General features: G+C 43.6%; 1 protein-coding gene across 2 annotated transcripts; it reads right to left on the reverse strand.

The window, feature by feature from the left end:
- Nucleotides 1-1215: 1215 nt before the first annotated feature.
- On the reverse strand, nucleotides 1216-13506 carry LOC125345255 (2-Hydroxyacid oxidase 2-like). Of its 2 annotated transcripts, XM_048337464.1 has the most exons (7): nucleotides 13338-13506; nucleotides 10279-10430; nucleotides 9512-9798; nucleotides 6286-6495; nucleotides 2886-3044; nucleotides 2465-2534; nucleotides 1216-1493 (listed from the first exon to the last, which is right to left on the reverse strand). In XM_048337464.1, exons 1-7 carry the CDS (start codon nucleotides 13466-13468, stop codon nucleotides 1438-1440), a joined length of 1065 nt encoding a protein of 354 aa, XP_048193421.1. In that variant the 5' UTR covers nucleotides 13469-13506; the 3' UTR covers nucleotides 1216-1437. The 2 variants fall into 2 exon arrangements, with proteins under 2 accessions (XP_048193421.1, XP_048193425.1); XM_048337468.1 differs by lacking the exon at nucleotides 2886-3044.
- Nucleotides 13507-23891: the final 10385 nt, after the last annotated feature.

Genomic DNA, 23891 nt, shown 5'->3' on the forward strand with positions numbered 1-23891 from the left:
AGTATAGCTATCAGTTCCAAGTATTAATCACTTTTGTGTTAAGAACATTTAGCCATGCTCTTTTACTTTTCCATGATCTTCTCTCCTTCTTTGATGGATATCTTGTGATACTTGTCTTTCTGTGATTGACATTTCACATCACCATGTGTTCTCCACTGCCATCCATGTTGGTCCAAATGATAGACTTCATTCATTTTGTGTAATATGTCACATTTCCTTTATCCATTTATGCATCTATGGACATCTAGATTGATTCTGTGAAAAGTGCTACAACAAGTAAGCAAGTACAGATGCCTTCAGAATACTGGTTGCAGTTCCTTTGGAGATAGATATCCATCATTGGGACTATTAGATTTCTAGTTCTATTCCCAGTTTTGGTTTTATTTGTGTTTTGGTGAGGAACTTCTCTACCATGTCTTACAATGGCTGTACTAATTTACATTCTCATCAGTGATAGAGGCAAATTCTACTTTCTCAGCATCCTCACCAGTATTTATTATTTTTTGTCTATTTTGATGATACCTATTGTGAGTGGGATGAGATGATATCTTACTGTGGGTTTGTGTTACATTTCCCTGATGAAGAGTGATGTTGAACATTTCCGTATGTACTTAATGGCCATTTGAGAAAAAGTACCCTCTTTTGCCATGCACTGGTGGCTCATGCCAGTAATTCTAGCTACTCAGGAGGCTGAGATCTGAGGATTGTGGTTCAGAGCCAGCTCAGGCAGAAAAGTTCATGAGACTCTTATCCCCAATAAATTACTCAGAAAAAATTGGAAGTGGATCACAGTTTAAAGGTAGCCCAGGCAGGAAAGTGTGGTTCAAAGTGGTAGAGTGCTAGACTTGAGTGTAAAAGCTCACAGACAGTGCTCAGGACTGAGTTCAAGCCCCATGACCAGCTAAAGCATAAACAATGAAAAACAAAAACAAAAACAAAACCCAGAAATGCAAAGGGATTTTAAACAACAACAACAAAAAAGGTGGGCCAAGCACAGCATATCATACAGCATATCAACTACAGCCCAAACAGTCACACCCATCTGTATGCCTCGAAAGACCATGTTCTGAATTACTCTGTTTGTCTATTGTCTATAAGACTAAGATTTTTATTGGAAAATATATGTCTGGCTTTTCTCTTCAGAGCGAAGTCTCACCATTAGTTCTTACACAAAGAAATACAGGATTTGCAAAAGAAAAAAAAATACTATCAGGCATTTCCCATCTACCCTCTTGTGATCTTTATTTTGAAGTAGAGTTTTAGGCAAGACAAATCATATAAAAGGAAGCAAGGCCAAGAAGGGAGGGGTACATTGAGGACGGTGAGGCATTTGGAGGGCAACAAGCACAGGGGGTGGGGAGTTGATGGTTAGGGCAGGCGCTCCAGGCCAGGCCAAGGTTCAGGCAGACCAGCATTGCATATCATGTTGTGGGGTTCTTACAACCTGGAGAGCTGAATCAGGTCCCGGTTGATCTCGGCAATGGATCGGCAGCCTAAAATAGCCACTGAGTTACAAACCTCGCTTTTCTCATTCCTGGGCCTGAGATGATGCGGTTTAAAAACAAGCTTTTGATCTTAGTGCTCATCTGATAAAGCATACATACAGGATGAATAATTTTGTCCTGATTTATTGGGGATTATTTTATGATCCTATGCCTATGTTGTGTTTTAACCCAGCTATGTCAAAATGTCAGAGTAAAAATGTAAAAACTCCTATCAGTTTTAACAACCAACTCTGATGGGCTATAGTGATCTTTGACCTTTAGCTCCATTCTGACAAGGAATGGGCCATAGAAAGGGTAGTGTAGGAGACACAGTGAACACTCCATCCAACACTGCCTTCTAAGGGGAAGTTCTGACGGAGGAAATGATCTTCTTTGCCAGGAGATCTTAAGTAAGATGCAAAACCAAGCCTGTAGCTGATGTCCTACACAGGGATTGAAGAGAGTCACACTAGACAAGAAATGAGCAAGAAGTAGAATACGGGGCTGGAAATGGTAGATTCCAAAAGGCTGTGTGGAGTCCTTGATGATCAGAAGGACAAAACATAAAAACAAGCTGTGTGATATTGAACTGGAAATTCTTTCCATATCTATGATGTAGGGACCTTCATCTCTAGTAATGTAAAATTAATAAAATGTATTCACCAAAGTACTAGCTAAGAGTCTTTTCCTAAAAGAGAAACCTGAGCTGGAATTGAAACCTGGCAGGAAGGGTGACACTTAGCAGAAATAGGAACTCAGAGCCAGGGTTGATTTTTCCAAGAAATGGCAGTGATTTTTGAAGCAAGTTTTGAGTTTACGTTGGCAGAGAATAGTGCCTGCTGTTTGGCTGGGACCTTTCTTTCCTGTTTGGGGATGGCTCCCAGGCCAGGGAAAGGTTAGCTGGATGGAAGAAGGGCTGTCTCTGCATAGGAACCCCCCTCCCCTTGAAGCTCTAAGTCAGGAAAAAATGAAGACCTTACCTGTAAGGGTCATAGAAGTGCGGAACTCCTCTTTTAAAATGTTCAAGACTTCCTCAACACCCTTTTCACCCTGATCTCAAGACAGAAAAGTATAAGGGAAGGAGAAACAAACAAAAGCCTTAAAGGCACATTCTGATTATTTGTCAAATATTAAAAAAAATAGAGAGAGAGAGCTGTGACAGGGAACATAGAGGAGCTGTAAAAATCAATTATGTTTTGAAGAAAGGAAAGCAAAGGAAAGGTAAGGATGAAAGCTGTTGAATATTTGTAGGTCCAGAGACAGCCTGAAGATGTGAGGAGTAACTATCCTTCAGGTACCTTGAAAAAATGGCTAAGTTGGAGGATGAACCACCCACAGAAAAGCCTGGAGCAAACGAGAAGCTCAAGATCTTCCCATCTATTCCTACTTTGCCACTCTCACCTTGCAGGTAAGACCCCACAGGATTGGTCTCCCAAGAAATATGCATTTAGCTCCAAGGGCCAGGGCTTTCAACACATCGTTGCCAGTTCGAACCCCACCATCCAGGTACACTTCCATTCTCCCTTGAACAGCAGCCACCACTTCTGCCAGGGCATCAATCTGAAAAAGAGACAGGTGTACACCTGCCAGAGGCTGGTGTTGCCTCTGTGGTGATGGGCAGTGGTACGTGGGCCTAAGAGGATGGGAGGAGGAAGTGCAAGCTTCGGCCATGTCTGAGGCTGCTGCAGCTCCTCCTGCGGAGGCCTCCCTCCTGAGGCCCAGGAGTCTCTGGACTCAACCTCCTGCCATTTTCTGCTTCACTAACTCCAACAAGCTCCTTGCTGACTTTTATTTTTGTGTGTATGTGCCGGACTAGGGCTTAAACTCAGGGCCTGGACACCATCCCTTACCTTCTTCATTCAAGGCTAGTGCTCTGCCACTTAAGTCACAGATACATTTCTGGCTTTCTGCTGGTTGATTAGAGATAAGGGGTCTCAGGCAATTTTCCTGACCAAGCTGGCCTCAAACTATGATGCTCAGATCTCAGCTTCCTGCAGCGAGGATTACAGACATGACTTGTTAATCTCATTGTTGACTTTTTAAACTTTTTAAATTTCTTTAAAAAATGCTTGATTTCTCTGCTACCCTGATGGAAATATTTTCTATTTATAATGGTCATTTTAATGGGAAAGAACATGTTGGCTTTTAATTTTCTTCTACTGTTTCTGTTTCTAGGGTGGCATAGCTAGAAATCTTCTCCCTGCTTGGGCACTTAAGGACCACCCCCCCCCCCCTTTTTTTCTTTTCTTTTAGCAAAATAAGTATGGCAGCCAGGGCTGTTGGACTACAGCCTGTCTTGGGCAATTAGGCCACACAGTCATTCCTTACCTCAGTTTGTGTCATCAGTTAGACCCTGAGAAATGGAAATAGGAATGTGGCAACAGCATTGTGCAAGTGGAGTTTAGGCCTTTAAAGGACAAATCAAAGTAGTTGATAATTTTGGCTTGGATCTGAGGCCAAGAGACCTTGATTCCTCCAAGGTATCTGCTTCAGTGCCAGGCTCCCGATACTTTCAAGTCTGTCAGGAGATACTAGGCCTCTCAAGGGTCTTGGAGAGGAGGCTCAGGAGGGAATTCTGTACTGCCTCAGTGTTCTGGTATGCTCTGAGGAAGGCAAAGGAGAACAGTTAACCTTGGGCCCTTGGGTCCTTCTTCCTTTCTTTCTAGGTGTGTGTATGTACTTGTCTGCGAGTGCCCATGTATGCATGCCAGTACTAGGGCTTGAACTTAGCATTTTCATTCAAGGATGAATGACTCTTCCACTTGAGCCATTGTTCTACTTCTGGATTTTTTGGTAGTTAATTGGAGTTAATTCTCATGGACTTTTCTGCCTGGGCCAGTTTTGAACCTTAATCCTCAGATTGCTGCTTCCTGAGCAGCTAAGATTACAGTTGTGAGCCATTGGCTCCTGGCTTTTCCATGTTACCTCACTAGCTTTGGACTAATCCTTATTTATACACTCTCAGATGACTTAGCTCCTGGGAGAGGAACCTACTGCTTGTTCTGCTCAGCAAATGTAGTAGGAGAAATTCTCCTTTCTCATTGGGAGAATTAGCCCACCTCTTTTTCCACACATTACTCAATCATCTTAAGGAAGCAGGCTGCTGAATTGATAAATGACAGCTTGACACTTGCTATATGGTCTTGATCTCGGTTTTTTTTCCAAAAGCCTGTCTCCTCCTGTGACTGCTACTTGATGGTAGTGGTGGGCTCCTGTTCACTTTCGGCTCCTATCACGTGAGAGCATCGGACCTCTTGCAGCTGGCTGAGCTCCTTGGTCTTCTCTGTTCTACTCATTCCTGGGTGTATGGGAGATGAAGCTATGAGGATCTTTCAGGAAGTGGGTGGGAGAGCTCAGTGTGCATGTTGAAGACCTGCTTTCCCTCACCTCCAGTCCTGGTGCACATGTTGGGATGGGAAGTATGCAGCCTGCCCATTCTCTTCAAACAAACCCTTACCAGAGAGATATGTTAAGTATGTCCATTGCTCTCCACGTGGCTTGCTGTTCGTTGTATCTTTTCTTCACTAGCAAATGAAGAGGAGGAGGTGAGTAGTAGACACTACTCAGCCTCACAAGTCAGGGGATGTACCAGAGGCCTACTAGAGCGTTTCAACCTCTTTGGAGTTGTCTTTAAGAAGTGATTGGGGAGGCTCTAAGGAATTTTTTTTTTTTTTTTTTTGTCAGTCCTGGGCCTTGGACTCAGAGCCTGAGCACTGTACCTGGCTTATTTTTGCTCAAGGGTAGCACTCTGCCACTTGAGCCATAGCACCACTTCTTGCAGTTTTCTGTATATGTGGTGCTGGGGAATCGAACCCAGGGCTTCATGTATTAGAGGCAACCACTCTTGCCACTAGGCCATATCCCCAGCCCGGCTCTAAGGATTTTTAACTTTATAAGAATGGTTACTTAAATACTGTTGAAAATAGTGAAAGATGGAAAGCAGACGTAGTGACATCTATCTGTAATCCCAGAAGGAAAAAGAAGAAGAATTGAAAATTTAAGGCCATTCTGGCTGACAGAGCAATATTTTGAAGAGAGATGGTGGAGGGGAGGAAGGAGGGAAAGAAACATAATATAGTGAAGTACTGAAAGGAATACAGCTATTTAACCACAGGAAGTTGATTATATAAATTGTCCTTTCATAAGACACATCATTAAAACTAAAAGAAGCACACGTTGAAACAAAAAAAAATGTTCCTAATGCATTTATAAATGAAAAAGAAGTAAATTCTAAGACATGACCCATAGTTTTTAAGCAGGAAAATATTATGTTTGTATTAACCACATTCGTGCTAGTGATGAAATTAGAGAATGATTTTCTTTTATGTTTTTGCATGTGTGTATCTGATCATTTATCTGCAGTGAACATAAATATATGAGTTAGGGAAGAAAAGTACATGTTAGCTGTTACAGTTCATTAGCGGCTCTTTGGCTCCATCTTGACTGGTATGTATTAGCAGTAGTGAGGCACTGCTTTTTCTTGGCTGTGTCAGAAGGTCACATGAGGTTAAGATGACTGGAGCTCTTCTTGAGGTAGGGACCTCCGTGCCTTTTTACACCTCTTCTGTTCTACCTTGACCTCTTATTGTCTGTTGTGAATATGGACAGTTTACTTGGCTTGAGCCTGAACTGCAGCCTCCCCCTTTTTGGCCCTTTCTCAGACTGAGGGGATGATACACAGAAAATTTTCACAAATAGCTTGCTGTGCACTGCACTATCCTCTATGACTGGATTGGACAGAGTACTCGGGTGTGGACTCACACCACGCTCCCAACACCACCTTCAGAGGTATGCCACTTACTGAAGCAGGAACTTCATCAAGCTGCCTCCCTCCGTGGTTGGAAACAAGGATGCCTTGAACATTGTGCTTCACTGCTAACTCTGCATCCTCTCTTGTCAGGATCCCTTTAAGGATGATGGGCAATCGAGTCAGGCTCTGAAGCCAAGGGATGTGATCCCAGCAGAAGAATGCATTCATGGCAGCCAGCAGAGAGGAAGGCACAGCCTTGGCCTGTGGGAAATAAGAAGGTAACTCATAGTCTTGAACTCATACAAGACTACTTGGCTTGTTGCAAAAATGACACACATTCAGAGCAGTTACTAGCTTAAAACGAAGAGAGAACTAGTCAGGAACTGGTGGCTCATGTAATCCTATCTACTCAAGAGGCTGAGAACTGAGGATCCTGACTCAAAACCAGCCAAGCAGATGAATCTAAAATACTATTTTCATCAATTAAGCAGCAAAATGCCAGAATTGGAATTGAGGCTCTGGTGGTATAGGAGTGAAACAAAATCTAACACTGCTTCCTAAAAAAAAATCTGTTTTTTTTTGTTTTTTTTGCCAGTCCTGGGCCTTGGACTCAGGGCCTGAGCACTGTCCCTGGCTTCTCTTTGCTCAAGGCTAGCACTCTACCACTTGAGCCACAGCGCCACTTCTGGCTATTTTCTTTCTTTCTTTCTTTCTTTCTTTCTTTCTTTCTTTCTTTCTTTCTTTCTTTCTTTCTTTTTTTTTTTTTTTTTTTTTGCCAGTCCTGGGCCTTGGACTCAGGGCATGAGCACTGTCCCTGGCTTCTTCCAGCTCAAGGCTAGCACTCTGCCACTGAGGTGCCAGACTTTGAAGTCAGGCCCCACCACGTGAACCCCATTTTAGAATCGAACCCTGAGCCAATCAGATTTGTACCTGTGTTCTAATCTTGCTTGCACAGCTGATTGTTGTAACCTTGTTCTTTGCCTTTATAAGCCCTGTGTAATCACAGCTCGGGGCTTCCTCCTAACCTCCGCTGTGTCGGTGGGTAGGACGAGGCCCGAGTTGGCAGCTCGTTAAATAAAGCCTTGCCTTGCTTTTGCATTTTGGAGTGTCTGAATCTCGGTGGTCTTCTTGGGGGTGGTCTTGCGACTTGGCACAACACCACCTGAGCCACAGCGCCCCTTCTGGCCGTTTTCCATAAGTGTTGTGCTGGGGAATCGAACCAAGAGCTTCATGTGTAGGAGGCAAGCACTCTTGCCACTAGGCCATATTCCCAGCCCTCTGGCTATTTTCTATATATGTGGTGCTGGGGAATTGAACCCAGGGTTTCATGTATGTGAGGGAAGCACTCTTGCCACTAGGCCATATTCCTAGTCCCCCTGAAAAAAATCTGAATAAAGGACTTTCTACTTTCATTACCATTTGTTTACAACCACCTCTTTGCTCCATAATTATGCCAAAATCTAAAGACACAATGACAGATACAAGAGAATCAATATCTTAAAAGAATTTGAAGTTTAGTACGTGTGATGAATAAACAAAAGCAGAGGCCAAACCTATATAAAAGTATAGGTTTTGTTTGTGTGTTTGTTTTTGTTTTTGTCAGTTGTGGGGCCTGAACTCAGAGCCTTGGCTTTGTCCTTGAGCATTTTTGCTCAAGGCTAGCACTTTACCAATTTGAGCCCCAGCTTCACTTCCTGTTTTTGAGTGGCTAACAGGAGGTAAGAATTTCACAGGCACTTTTCTGCCTGGGGCTAGCATCTAACTGCAGTCCTCAGATCTCAATCTCTTGAGTAGCTAGGATTACAGGTGTGAGCCACCAGCCCCTGGCTCATTGAAAAGTTTTTTTTTAAGCACACATTTTTTTTTGTTTTATTTAAGTAGTTGTACAAAGGGTTTCAGCTTAATGTATGAATTTATGTGTATAGTGCTTTCACCATCATGTCATAATGTACATAGAAATGCATATGTACATTGAATATTATGATCACATTTGTCTACCCCCTCTTTTTATTTATCTGCCTCTCCCCTTTTAGTCCCCACTCCCTCAGTTAAATCCTATCTTTCAACTTCCTGTTGTTCATTTTGTTTAACTGCATTGCCTCTTAAATGTTCAAAGGAGGGCTGGGGATATGGCCTAGTGGCAAGAGTGCTTGCCTCATATACATGAGGCCCTGGGTTCAATTCCCCAGCACCACATATACAGAAAATGGCCAGAAGTGGCGCTGTGGCTCAAGTGGCAGAGTGCTAGCCTTGAGCAAAAAGAAGCCAGGGACAGTGCTCAGGCCCTGAGTCTAAGCCCCAGGACTGGCCAAAAAAAAAAAAAAAAAGAAAATGTTCAAAGGAGTTATACTTTGAGATCTTGCTTCTACATATACCATCAGTTGGTCAGTTTGATTGTGTACATCTGTTTATGGACTGTTTACTGACGTAGTGTGGTTGAGATATACACAGGCTAGTTAGACCTATAAAATACTCCAAGAATTGTAAACCACGTATTATCGAATATATACCATTGGCTCACAAAGTACCCAGAATAGCCTTAAAATCACTGTGCATCTGGAAGTGGGAAGAACCATTTCAGAGCACCTCAAGACCAATTTGTGGTTAAGAACTGTTGCATATCTTGTCATCAGACTCCACAGTTGCCCATCGGCTGAAAAGATTGTCACTACTATCTCTACTGTAGCTAACAGGTCTCAGCTTTATTATGGTGTTCTCTCTCTGGGGCACTCTACTCCTTTCAATGGAGGCATTTTAAAGGAGTAGTTACTTAGTTCAGAGATCCCAAAGAGATGTGCTGTGGCTCTTTCGTGTTTCAAGGGATGAGTTCAAAAGGCACATCAATGTTGATGCTCAGTTTTCAGGAATGCAGAGTGGGAACTGGCTGACTAGATTGACTTGCCACCGTGGGCTGTGAGCGTGCATCCTCCTGAGAGTCAACTAGGTATGCCTGCCATTCACAGCGATTGCTTTGTATGTAGGTAAAATCAATAGGAAAGGCTGGTGATTGCTTTCCTTTCCTACCCAGACTTTCCTTTTCCTCAGCACCTGGCCCTGGCCCTGGTTGAGAAGCTCCATGGGTGAGAAGATTAGATTCTACTTGCCTGGAGTTTTGGGGGACAGGAACCAGATCTTCTTTTTGACCTGCCACATCCTTAGTGTCTGGAGAGTATAGACACTAAGCAAATACTAGCAGAAACAAGGAAGGAAGGGAAGGTAGGGAAGAAGGAAGTTTGCCTCCTCCAGTGCCTGAGATTGAGTCTGCCACTTTTCCTACCTCATCAGGTGATTGAAGAATCTTACATAGCTTTATGTTTGCCTTCAAATCGATTTGGTTCCTCAGGTCATCACGCCTTTTTCCAATTACGGGCACATCCACAGAGACCACCAGAGCTTTGAAACCTAGAGATTCTGCCCTTTGGATCAGCTGTTTGTTCAGCTGCCAGTCAGGCTGCACAAGGAGTTGGAACCACCGTAGGCCACTGGGAGCGGAAGCAACAATGTCTTCCAGGGTGCAGCTGGCATAGGTGCTGGTGATGTAGCAGACACCTGCTGCTTGGGCAGCTGCAAAGCAAAGGACAGGACTCAGGCCAACTTTGCTGTGTGAATGAAGATAAAGCTTTCCTCCCTGTTTGGCAGAGGCAAGAGATGGTTCAGTGAGCCTGAGAAGCTATTTAAGTCCTCTTCTCTATACCCTGTCTTAGAAGCCTCGTATCCCATACCAAAATGCTTTCCAGTCAGATACCATTGAATTCCCCAGATGATGTCAGGTTCAGTCAAGAAAGCCAACTCACCAATTCCTTAGTGAAGCACAAGGGAATTAGAGAATGGGGATGTAATTCCAGGGGGAAAAACCTCAAACCTTCATAGCATAAACATGAGGAAATCAAGAAATGCTTTAAGCTTTCTCTTTCCTGTTTTCCTTCATTCCAATCACATTGTTTCCCTGAGGCCCTTGAGTGAGATGTTCTGGAGCTTTTTAGCCACTGCCAGAGGGGGATCCCCCACACCCTCGGGCATTCCCGGCTGCCTGTTGGGTCATACCTCTGGCTGTGCTCATTTCTCCATCAGGCCAGGCAATGCAGTGCAAAGCTGTGGGTGCGATGCAAATGGGAGCACTGATGGCTTCCCCCTGGATGGTGGTCCCGGTGTCCACCTGGGACACATCTTTCAGGTAGCGGGGACGGAGGCGGATTCTGCACAAGACGAGAAGCTCTGTTGGTAGAGTTTTCTTCCCGTTATGGCGATGGAGTCTAGAGTCGGGGACCCCGGATTCCTGATGCAGGTCTACGCCAGGATTAGTTTTTTGAGGGATGAGTTTTAAGGGCGTGGCTGGGTCCTATGAATCCACGGTTGGTTCACTGGGCGGATCCCAAGTAAGTAGTGCAGGCCCAGCAGAAAGTGTGCTCCCAGGAGGTGTCCCCTTGGCCATCCTCCTGGGCCCAGCCCTGTTGAGTGGCAAAGGGGGTTGATGTCCTGGAGTGCTGCCTTCCTCACTAGAGCCATGGCGCCTGTACCCTCCACTGAGCAGTCCTAACAAGGACTAGAAAGGAAAGGTAGGAAGTACCCAGAAAGGAAGAAAAGCTCACTCAAAGAGAACAAATCCCACAACATATTCATGGCTTTTTTTTTTTTTTTTTTTTTTTTTTTGCAGGTTGCTGCTTCATTTAGCTTAGAAAAAGGAAGGCAAATTCATGAAGAATAAATATGTAAAATTTTAAGACGCATGAAAACGAAACCTCAAAATCCAAAAGCGTATTTTTTTCATAAACTATAACTCCTGTACATAAATTTAGAGTTTCTGGAAATAGTAATTTTGTAAATGAATAAATTAACTTATGAGTAAGGTAAGGGAGCAGTTTTTCTAAGTTCTTTTTTTTTTTTTTTTAAAGAAAAACTGTGATAAGGCATTGAAAACATGAAAGCACACAGAGACATGTTCATTTAGGAGCCATTTTTCCATTTTCTCCTGGCTTCTTCATCAGTCAGTAAGCTTTGTGTGTGAAGGACCAGGTAGGCACCGTGGATCATACCACAGTCTTTGTCACAGTGGTTCAGTTCTGTTGACATAGCGTCAAAGCAGCACAGACAATACCAAGTGACCAAGCATAGCTGTGCTCTGATAACACTTTGTGTAGAGATACTGAAATTAATGTTCATGAAGTGAACTGAATTAATGTTCATGTATAGATAGTCTGGTGCCATGTACTGGCAATTCAGTCAGCCGGTGACAAAGGAGAAGATGGTCCCATAGGATCCTAGGATGTGTAGCCATCCTAGCTTGCCCATACTTTGGGTCCATCCAACGATGGCATTCTCTACCAGTGCAATTCCCAGAACATGTACTTGCCATTGAGTAATACAGGACTAGTTAATTAATTATTTTTGCCAGTACAGGACCACTCAATCTCTCCCTTCTGCCTCCTTTTTTTTTTTTTTTTTTTTTTTTTTTTTTGGTGATGTTGTTAATAGCTGGTGCCCTATCATTTAAGCCATGCCTCTGCTTCTTCATTTTGTTTCCCCTAGCTCATTGGAGATAAGATTTGTCTTCCCAGGCTGGCTTTGAACCTTTCTTCCCAGATCTTAGGCACCTAAGTACCTAGGATTATAAGCATGAGCCATAGGCACCAAGGACATGCCTATTTTTGTCTGTTTTTTTTTTCTTTTTAGTTTTTACAACACCATTTAAAAATAAGTACTCATCTTAAGTATGTGCCCCATACAAAATTGTCGTAATTGGTTAGAATTGGTTCATAGCTTTGGTGACTGACTTATGTTTTTTTTTTTTTTCCTACTTTTTGTGTATGTGCCAGTCTTGGGGCTTGAACTGGTCTGGGCACTGTCCCTTAGGTTTTCTTTTGGTCAGTCCTGGAGCTTGAACTCAGGGCCTGAGCACTGTACCTTAACTTCTTGCTCAAGGCTAGCACTCTACCACTTGAGCCACAGCACCACTTTGGGCTTTTCCCATATATGTGGTGTTGAGGAATCAAATCCAGGGCTTTATATATGCGAGGCAAACACTCTACCACTAGGCCATATTCCTAGCCTCTCCCTTAGCTCTTTTTGCTCAAGGCTGGTGCTCTACCACTGAACCACAGCTTTATTTCTGGCCTTTTGGTGGTTAATTGGAGATAAGAGTCTCATTGACTTTTCTGCCTGGACTAGATTTGAACTATGATCTTCATATCTCAGCCTTCTGCATAGCTGTGGTTATAAGTGTCAGCCAACAGAGTCTGGCTCTATCATTACTTTAAAAGCATAACCCTGGGCTGGGTATGTGGCTTAGCGCTAGAGTGCTTGCCTTGCATGCATGAAGCCCTGGGTTCAAATCCTCAGCACCACATAAACAGAAAAAGCCAGAAGTGGCGCTGTGGCTCAAGTGGCAGAGTGCTAGCCTTGAGCAAAAAGAAGCCAGGGACAGTGCTCAGGCCCTGAGTCCAAGCCCCCAGACTGGCCAAAAAAAAAACCAAAAAGTATAACTCTTTTTTCTTTGAGCCAATCATCTATCAACATCATAACTTCATATCTTCTCTAAACCTGAGTCCTCTTCTATCTTACATTTTTTTCCTCCCAGGCAGAAGCTTAGGAGCTTAGGAGAGTTGGGCATATGCATGCACCAAACTGTTTTTCTGTGCTGTTCACTGGTTTTTCTGGAGCCCTTACCCCCATGTTACAAAGTTTCTGGAATGCAGAGGAAGGATGGCTCACTTGTGGTCCTTCTAAGATGAATTAGCCCTGTCCATTACCCCTTCGCTGGTCTCCCTCCAAAATAAAATGGGGAAAATGTACACTCTTGTATCTAGAGTATTCTGTACTCTTTTTTTTTTTGCCAGTCCTGGGCCTTGTACTCTGGGCCTGAGCACTGTCCCTGGCTTCTTTTTGCTCAAGGCTAGCACTCTCCCACTTGAGGCACAGTGCCACTTCTGGCCATTTTCTATATATGTGGTGCTGGGAATTGAACCCAGGGCCTCATGTATATGAGGCAAGCACTCTTGCCACTAGGCCATATCCCCAGCCTAGAGTATTCCGTACTCTTTGGAGACAGAAACAAGGACTGACGATGCAGCTTAGCTTGGCAATAGAAAGGATACAGAAGACTCAACTTTTTAAATGCTGCCATGTTGTCGCGCATGGTGATGCCTTCATCCGCAGCTCCTTCAATAAAATCCCATGATGCCTTAGGCAGCCGCTCTCGAGCTTGTGCTTGGAAGTCGGTCAGACATACCAAGGGCATTTCTGGACCTTAGGAAACAAAACCCAGTGAGCACATATCAGATGTAGAAGTGGGAGGACACTTAACTCAAAAGTGTTTAGATGCAGTATAATACAATGTATTCTTTAAGTTAATGGAGTTATTTCATATGATGCTGACCCCCAATCCAGGAGTTCTTCCTTATCACACTCCATTCCAAAAGTGTGATCTTTTGTTCTTCTGAATGTCTCCCATCTCATCGTCTCTGCTTGGCACACATTGCCATGGATATAGTGAAGGCCCTGCCACCTCTTAAGAGATTATTACCAGAAAAAGCGTTTTTGTCTTATGCTTCCATGTTCACTGCCTATCTTATCTCCTCCAGCTACCTGAGTTCTTCCCAAAATAAACGCCCGTTGATGCCCTTAGTCCTTCAGAGTGAGGGTCTCTCAGCACTCGTAGCCTCACGGACCTGCTTCCCAACCATCTCGCTGGCTTCACATTGAGTGCCATTTCCTTAGCGTTGTCATTCAAGTCACCCTGTGGAACCTGGGACTGAACTGATACTCCTGGGAGTTCCCAGGCCCATCTGGAATGCCTGTAGTCTCTGAGGCTGGAGGTGACATGGTTGGAGATAGGGGACATTTTGCCAGTTCATGGATGACTCTTTGAACAGGTCGCCTAATATTATTAGGGGGCTCAGTTACCCTCACCCACCTCTTTGTTATGTGAGCTGTTTTTGAGACCAAGAAAACAAAATGTGTTACTTTCATTTGTTCCCATCCACAGTCTGAGGTTGGTAAATGTAGAGCTTGATAGCTCTGATTGAGCCACCCCAGAGATAGGAAAGAGGACAATGTTTGGTTTTCCCCAGTGGAGCAATAACAGTGAGATGAGAAGCTTCTGGAATTCTCTAGACACTGTTACTCTCAGTCACAGCATGTGAAGGTCTTGCATAAGAGGAGTCTAGAAGGAAAGGCCTTCAAAAGGCTGCGATGGGAAAACCAGCCAGGATCAGAGAGAAGAAATGAAGTAATATGCTGTGTGTATGTGTATGCTGTGTGTATGTATGTATGCATGTATGTATGTGTGTATACATGTACTGGTATTGGAGTTTGAGCTTGGGATCTCGTGTACTAGCTCAGGGTTTCCTCTCATTGCTGGCATATTTGTCATGTAAGCCATGCCTCCAGTTCCAGCTTTGCTACCTCTATGGAGATAAGAGTCTAGAGGACTTGTTTGTCAGAATTGGCTTTGAACGGTGTGCCTCAGATCTCAACCTCCTAAATAGCTCTAGTAGAAGGATCTTTTTCTCTTTTGATTATCTTCTTCTGAGGGTAGACTATTGGGGTTAACTTGTCTAATAGGGAGGCCAAAGGACCAGATGCAGTGTAGTGTGCTGGGTATCCTGGCTGTGGGAGAGAGATGGGGTAGAGCTAACCTGAGGTGTCCAGAGACAAGTCAAAGTCTGTGCAGCCATACAGATAAGTAGTCCATGATACCTTCTAAGGGTTAAGTAAAGGAGTTGCATGACAGCAGAGCCTGTGGATGTGCCGGTTCTGGCTGGAGGGTAGGAGGGGAATTTGGATCATAGTCGCAGAACTCACAGGAGCCATTTTCAGGACAAAGTACAGCACTCATCCCTAATTTAATTTATTCCTATACAACCTTTTGAAGGGTCACTAAACGGTTGCAATTAATTAGTTGTGGCAATTTCCTACCTATTATTTCATGTACATAAAACAGTTAATACAGCAAGTCTGTGAATATTATTTTCTGAAAGACCAGCTTGCAAGGTCAGACCCTGGCTTCTCTCTTAATGATTGAGATTGCAGCAGAGTTCCCACTATTTCCTGATAAGAATGGCTCACTGCACGGGAACTGCTGGCCTCCAAAATGTGATTTGTACTCAGCATCTGATTTTCCTCTGGAATAAGATTTTCTTACAGAGGATGGTCTTATGACCACCCTTCAACGTAAGTCTCTCAACCTTGAGGCACTAATGAGCGTTTCTGTAGGTAACTTGGTGGGTGTTGGCATGTCTCCACCATAGGGGAAATGAGCGCATTCTGTTCGGTTCTCCTGGGAGAGGACTTCTGCCTGGTTTACAGATTTTGCCCCTTAGCCTTTCTCTCACTGCTAAAAGTTATGCTTTGCAAAATGTTTTGCATCTCTTCACACCATTAAACCATCACTCTTTGCTAAGAACTGAATTCTCCTAGTGAAGTATCAAAGCTGCCTTGTACCCTAGGCTTCAGGAGAATATGTGATGTTTTCTAAGCACTTGAATTGAACATTCTCCTGTGTGTCAGCTCTCTGACTTACTGGATGAGAGTTCTCCATTAGGTGTCAACTCTTCCGACCCCATAGGTTTACAAACTTACAGAAAGTTTCTTTGTAGTATTTCTAGTAGAGACATTGTTAGTGCTGTCTAATATGAGACATGTGGGTTAGACTCAATCGTAATTATCTGCCTAGAGTAGTGTAAATTGCATAATTTGAGGGCTACTTGGAAATAAAGCATCAATCTCAAAAATCCTTAAATAAAGCAAAATAGCTCATTTGTTTACGTTAAAAAATCTTGGAAGTTTTCCTGTGAAATAGAGATATTTGAATTAATAGGGTATTAATCTCTTTACTTAGAATTTGAAGTAAATTAGGCCAAGGAAATGAATAATTTGTGAAAGATTAAAAAGCAAATTATCACACGAATGGTTCTAGATCTGTAAATTATTACAGGGATGGTTTAGGAATTATTCCCGGAATGGTTCTAGAACTGTGTTTATGGTAACCTCTAAATATATATGTTTTTCTTTTTTCAGTTTGATAGTAAATAGCAAAATAGATGGTTCACATAAATTTCATATTATATTGCAAAGAAATTTTTAAGTTTAAAATACTAGTGTGCTTTTTTAAGAAAAACAATATATATATAGTACTTAGGAGAACACTTAGTCTATGATTCTTTTTTTTTGCCAGTCCTGTGGCTTGAACTCAGGGCCTGAGCACTGTCCATGGCTTCTTTTTGCTCAAGGCTAGCAGTCTACCACTTGAGCCACAGCACCACTCTGGCTTTTTCTATATATGTGGTGCTGAGGAATAGAACCTAGGGCTTCATGTATACGAGGCAAGCACTCTACCTCTAGGCCATATTCCTACTCCCTAGACCATGATTCTTTAAGGAATATAAGACTTAGAGTTGAAGAGGAAATCTATGTTATTTAAAGCTCTTCCTAATATTTGGAGGGAAGATCTTATAATAATAATATGTCTTGTATATTCTTATTTTACTTTATCTCTGTTTCTGTATTTTTTGTCTTTGTCTTTATTACTCCAACTGTCTAAGAGGAAGATGGAAAAGTAAGGAGGTTTGTACACTAAGTGCTAGATAATATTATTTCAGAAATTAGCTCATTTAACTTCTTCAGGCACTTTGTTTTAAAGTTAAGTGGCCAAGTATAATTAACAAGCTAATGAGAAGACAGCAAAAATACAAGAGCAAAGATATTCTGACCAGCTCGTTAGTAACTTGGAGTTCTGCTGTTTCAGTGACTGAAGGTTCTGAAGACCTGACAGGGATGGTCCAGATTGTACTGTTTTTGCTTTTTGACTTAACGCACTCAGGCTAGACATCTAGTTGTTTTCTTTTGGATATTTTCTATAATGCATGCTGTTATCATTTTGGGAACTCTGGGGAACGAGAGTTGATATTTGTAGGATGACCTCAGAGGTGTCCTGTGGGAAATGTCTTGGGGTGTGGCGAGGACAAGGTCTCCCGCTGATATTGTTTAAAGGAGCACTTCTTCAAAGTAACAGGAGGTGTCCTTGAAGACCTTCCTGCTTGGTTTGTAGAAATGTTTGTCAACTTTCTCCATGGGATGTCAGAGATAACACTGAGGCTGAGTTTGAGAGATTAGATTGCTCAAGGTTGGCTAAAAATGCCTTCTTCAACCATCATATTATGTAAAGATTTGTAAAGACAGTTTGTAAAGAAGTTGTGCAGATAGTGGCTGCAGGTGGTAAAGCCAGGGTCACAGCAAAGGCATAAAAAGGCATAGCAAGGGCAGCTTATCGGAGAAGAGCTTGTAGCCGTGGCTTGGGCTATGGATCGAATGTGTCAGGGGAAGAAAGGACTCACTGTTACACTGAGACAGGTGAACTCCAGGGAGACCCCCACACTGGGAGGTCAGGGGAAGCAAAGGGGCTGGACATAGTTTCCCAGCTCTGTCCTTAGAGTAAAAGTGGGACCAGGGTGTTCTGGCATGGGGGTGGCCAAAAAGACCAAGGGTTCCTTTTATTTGAGAGCATGAGTCTGGTAGCCTCTGCTGGGGGCCCAGTTACAAGCAGTGAGGACTGATTCTTGATTCTTTCAGCCCAGGATCGGCTCTGGCCTGAGCCCTCATGCGTTGTGGGGCCAGGACTGCAGACCCCTCCCAGGCCTTGACGACCATTCTTTGGTTTAATGTTTTGGGTGATGCTAATCTTCCTCCTTTAGCCTTCCAATCCTCAACCATTCTCATTTGTCTTCTCTTCTTCTTCTTTTTTTTTTTTCATTAATGAATCTCCTACTCTTAACTGTGAGCATGTTCTAACTTGAGCAGTACAATGTGACAGTTCTTTTTCTGTGACATTGGGTATTGAACTCAGGGGCCTCCTGTTTGCTAAGCAGGTGCTCTGCCACTTGAATCATCCCTCCAGCCCCTTTCACCCCTGGTTATGTTTTAGATAGGCCTTCACTCTTTCCCACCTCCCGCCCCCCGCCCCGGCCCCAATCCTCCTATTTATGCTGTAGCAAAGATGACAGATGCCCACCACCACACTCCGGGGCTTCTGTTGAGATGGTGTCTCAGGAACTTTTCTTTTTCTGCCCAGGCAGATGCTTCTGATCTTGGTGGCCCAAGTAGCTAGGATTACAGGGGTGAGCCATTGTACCCAACTTAATGCTGTGTCCCTCAGGACTGCTGCTTTGGGGATAAGAGGTTGACTCAGCGTGGGCTTTGTGGAAGAAACCTGTGTACTATGGTTCTAGAATACAGGCACAACTGTGATCTATGGAGGCTGGCAGGGCTCACTGTCGTGGCCCCTTAGGTCACCATGACCACAAAGCCTCTGTCAGGACTGGAAGACAATGAAACAGCTCAAATGATGGAGCTAAGGAGGACCTTAGAGAGGAAGAGCTCTTGGCCTAAGTTTGGTAGCAGAATTAAAACATGAACCAGGTCCTGGCCTCCAACATTCAGTGCTCTTTCTGAAATGGTGTGTAGCCTGGCAATGTCATCGGAATTAGCGTCTCTGTGCTCGAGAACAAGCTTCTTAGCAAAGAAGGGTCTCAGCTCTCTAGAGACTCAGTTCTTCTACGCTGGATTTCATCCACCCTCCTCTACTGCTTTGAACTCTGCTTTGTCACTATCAGCAAAGGACCTGAGCTTGAAATTGGATGTACAGAAAAAAAAAAAAACAAAAACTAGTGCTTGTGGCTTCCCAAGACAGTGTGCTTCAGGGTAGAAAGAATGCCTGGCACTTACGAGTTGTGTTGGCAGGGACAAGCTACTTCTCATTAGGAAAGCTAGAGGTCTTCCTAATTTCAGTGTAATCCATACTGGGTTTATAGCCACCAGGCATGAACCTGTAGGGTCTGTCAGATCAACACTGGAGTTCAGCATAGACTTTGTAACCAGGAACCGGTGCATTTAAGGTTACTTGCGAACAGCTGGCTGGGCCCACAGCCTTGGCAACTCCAGACCCTGGAGGTCATTTCTTTTTTAAGTTGTTTTATTTTTGGCTGGAGCTGTGAGGGCGTCCAGGAAGCAATCAGTCTGTCCAGATCTCTATGTTACTTTCATCTCATCCATCTTGCATTAGTAAAAAAGATTCAACATTTCACTTGTAAGCTTTTATTTCCTTATATATCCAGGAAAGCTATATACACTTTCAACCTCATATTTCCAGTGGCTTTCAGTGCAGCAGTTCTCCACCATACATAACCTAGGGGTTTCCCAGGACTCATCTCATTGCTGAAACTCAGCATCATTCTAGGAAATTCCATCCCACTGACCCTAATTCTGCGCTATTTATGTCAATTGTGATTAAAGTCAACGTGGGAGAGAATAGCGAAAAGTGTGTGTGTGTGTGTGTGTGTGTGTGTGTGTGTGTGTGTGTGCAGTTGAAGTCCAGCAAAACAATTTCAATCAGTTCTGAAAATGAGTTCCCTGGATATACAAAATGGTAGCCCTGCTTCAAGCTTTAAGCTAGAAAAGTCAGCTGGAAATTAATGAAACTTTTGATGAGTGCTGGCAACAGTTTATCTGTATTGTAAATAAACAACTGAGTATGGATTCATTCTTTAGGGAGTTTGTGGGAAGGTTTATGTTGTACAGAAAGTCAGCAGGAATAACAAAGTTCAAACTCTTGTGGAGATGGGGTAGAGGTGTCTGTAGCCCAGTGGTAAAGTTCAGCTATGATTGTGTTTGAAAGCTGCTTAACATTGATATCTCAACTCCTTTTGATTTATTTCTATATTTAAAAGTGACTTCCTACAGCAGGTAACTTAGGAAGTGTGGTCAGTGCGAAAACACTGACCTTTCACTTGGGCCAGCAAATGCCCTGCCTGCATTTTTCACATATGTCCTTTCATCTGGAACTCTCTTTTGTAGCACCTTGGATTTCCGGAATGTCAGAATCCATGGAGAAACCTCTTGTGATAAGAATCCAAATTTATCAATGTTTCTCAAAAACAATGGCCTTATCTTGATATGGTTCCACCTGTCCAATCCTTAATCATCCTCTTGACCACTGACCACACATTTGACCTCAACAAGGGATTTATGCATGCATTCCTGCCTCAGTGCTTCCTGCATCTAACCCTAAAGCTCTGGTCTCTGCCTGGAAGACAGGCTGAATTGCTTTCTCCCTCCTCTCACGTGCAGGCCAGCCCATTACTAAAATTTCCCGTGCCTTTCAACAACTCAGATCTTCTTCCATCATGTCTTGGCATAAGTGGCCAAATCTGACATTTGGAATCTTCAGTTTAGGACTCTAGTCTAGTGTAACTCTGGGTATAGTTACTTATAGCCATGGTTAAAACATGGAGAAGCAGGCAGGAATAGGATTAGACACCAAGTAAATGCCTCAGTGATAACTAAGAGTAGGAAAGGGGAAAGGCCTTAGATAAAAGCTGTGTTGGCTGTTGTGTATACCTTCCCTGAGGGCTCAAGGCCAGGCCCCTGTGGAAAAGTATTTCTTAGGAGCCACCCTAACCTGCTTTAGAGAGGAATGTGGAAATGATTCTGGCCCTGAGCCCAAGAAAGGCACATCACAACATCACAACCTTCTTCTTCCCTCTGGTCCATCATGACAAAATCCATGTGGCCACCACCATCAGAAATAGTAGGAAGAAAATGAAAAGCACTAACCTGTTCAGCTGTTAAAAAGTCGATTGTAAGAGCCTGTGTGCTGCTTCCTCAGCTTCGAGCAGAGCTGGAGCTTTTTATCCTGGACTTTGAACATAATAAACTTGAATTCTTCTTGTGTGAACATTACAGGTGCTCCCTAAGATGCTGTTGCTTTGATATTTGTGAAGGTGTTAATGTTATACCACTGGTGTCTGTTTCCAAAGACCTGTGTGTTCATTCCTTTCCAGTGTGGGAATGGTGGAGTAGAGAATAGGAGGATAGGTCATGGATACGGAGTTATGGAAAATGGGACATTCTCTATGTAATCTGCCAAAAAATCTGTTTCCAAATCTCTTGAAAAATAAGAATTATACATTAACCATTTCTGTATGGTATATCTTGATAATAAGTAACAGAGAGTGCTTGTCATCTGCAGTGGACTTTGACTAGTCATTCCTTGCACGGTCTCTGCATCTGTAAATACAACCTTTCTCCTCTTAATGATTACAGCTCCTTCTTGTTTGCTTTCCTCTGAGCCCTTAGGATTATGGCAAGGCTGGGCACTTGTTTTGGAGGAAGATAGCCACAAACCTGGGGTCACCCAAGTTCTTGGAGCATCAAGCAGGTTAGCTTCAGGACCCACAGTCATCTGCTGGGAACACTAAATTATAGTATGCTTTAATTTAGGTAAGCCTACCGTGTGAATATGAGAATGGAGCTGCTCTTCATGACTGTACCACATGGAATGATTTACCTGGTGAAATTGGGCTCTGCCAACACAGAGGAACTATGTCTGGTGAACTTGGAATTCTTGGGATTGATTAGTGAAGATGAGCTTATTAGTGACCTCACTGAAATTTTTGTGATGTTTGTTTTTGAACTCTCTTTGATGACTAAATGCAGTCAGGCAAATTTAGCTGGCATATACTTAAATATTGGCAACTGGTTTGTTTTTCTAATTTTTTTTTTGTCCAATCCTGGTCCTTGGACTCAGGGCCTGAGCACTGTCCCTGGCTTGTCTTTGCTCAAGGCTAGCACTCTGCCACTTAAGCCACAGCGCCACTTCTGTCTTTTTCTATATATATGGTGCTGGGGAATCGCACCCAGGGCTTCATGTATATGAGACAAGCACTCTTGCCACTAGGCCATGTTCCCAGACCTCATTTTTTTTTTTTAATTTGGACTACAGGAATGGATTGCCTCAGCACCAGCTGGGCACTTTTTATCTTCTTGGAGACAATAGGAAGTATAAAACTTAGGGATCAAATCATATCCTGTGCTGGGACATGCAGAAACAATGAGCACTGTAAGCAATCCCACACTTTTCTTCCCATAGACTCCTGTAGCCGCAGTCATACATCTTGTCTAGACAGCCAGGTGAAAAGTAAGTGAGGGCTACAAAGAGCACCAGAGAGCAACATGGCCTTCTGTGGTCACCAGAGAACCCAGGAAGGACATGGAAGGCCGCCTCTGCCACTTCTCAATCTGTTTCACTGGGTCAGCCTCCATCTTCTCTGACCTTCATGACATCACCTCACTATGAAGACCAAGTCCTCACCGCACGCTCCCCTGCAGCCACCCTTGCCATTCTTAAGGCTGCTATTCTTTTAGAAAGGAAAGTCATTCTGAAAAAGCCATTGAGTCTCCAGCATGAACCGTCTCTGCTCCCTGTTTTCCATGGAACCCTCATGTCTGAACTTACAGCTCCCAACTCCAGCCCATGTTTTGAGCCCTGCTCACCAGAAGGACAAGCTGAAGGCTGCCATTTCCACCTGACCTTGTGCAACTACATGCTCTTCCCCACTCTCTGCCTGTACCCAGTGCCCTGCTTGTCAAGGCCACAGGAAACGCTCAGCTTAGGACACCAGAGATGGGACTGGGAAATGTTTCATAAAGCAAGTTTGTCTCTGCTTGAGGAGGTCTCTGCTTAAGGAATATGTAAGCGTGTGAGCAATGTTCATGCTGGCGTTCCCCTTGTATGCGGAGGATTTCCCAGCATTGTGATGAGATGGACAGGCTTCCTGCAGACGTGGGGTTCATTAGAGGTGTCCCATGCTGTCACTTGAGCCACAGAAGACAGTCCACCAAGGTGTGTGCTCTAACTTCTGGATTGGGAGTGGATCTGTGTGCTGATTCTCATCCTTGAAAATAAGTTAGAGTGTCCAGGTGGCCTTCCTTCCCATGTCCCAGAGCTGAGACCCGACCCCCCTCACAGTAGAGCACCTGGGGAGTCCCTTCCTTGAACTTTGAGTATCACCAGAGATAGGCATGGTGATCATTCACCGGGGAGATAGGTAGGAAAGAGAGGCAGAAGCAGGCACATGCTAACCCTTGCAAGGATAAAGGGGAACCTGGATCTGATTCCTCTGCCTAGCATCAAACCAGTCTTCATTTCTGTGAACTATGTCACATACCATAAATATGTCTTTGACCACTTTCTGGAGGAGAGAGACATTGCTAGGAAGATCTCCCACATTCTAGGAGTTCACACGCTGTGCTTGGGTAAGATTATAACCCATTGAAGACAGAGTGTTATATTCCTGTCTTGAAGTGGTCTACCTGAAGTCAACATGAGTGTCAAAATACCCATCAAGACCCATGCAGTTTGTGTGGCTTTCTGGGTGGTGGTGTGCTCCTTTTGGAAGTTTTTCTTTTTCTATTGATTGGTTAAGTGGAATTACTTTTGAAATAGTAATTATAAACATTTCATATATATGCACACAGGTATATGCAATGGAATTTCATGTATCCCTCTAGAGGAATGAAATTTTGTCATCTTCAGGAAAATGTAGGCATCTAGAAAACATCACACTGAGCAAATGAGCCAGGCCATGAAAGCTCATATGCAGATTTTAGATCCAAAACATAACCTATCAGGTTTGGGGATATGGCCTAGTGGCAAGAGTGCTTGTCTCCTATACATGAAGCCCTGGGTTCAATTTCCCAGCACCACATATACAGAAAATGGCCAGAAGTGGCGCTGTGGCTCAAGTGGCAGAGTGCTAGCCTTGAGCAAAAAGAAGCCAGGGACAGTGCTCAGGCCCTGAGTCCAAGGCCCAGCACTGGCCAAAAAA

The sequence above is a fragment of the Perognathus longimembris genome, unplaced genomic scaffold (genome assembly GCF_023159225.1).
Source record: "Perognathus longimembris pacificus isolate PPM17 unplaced genomic scaffold, ASM2315922v1 HiC_scaffold_5440, whole genome shotgun sequence".
NCBI lineage: Eukaryota > Metazoa > Chordata > Mammalia > Rodentia > Heteromyidae > Perognathus > Perognathus longimembris.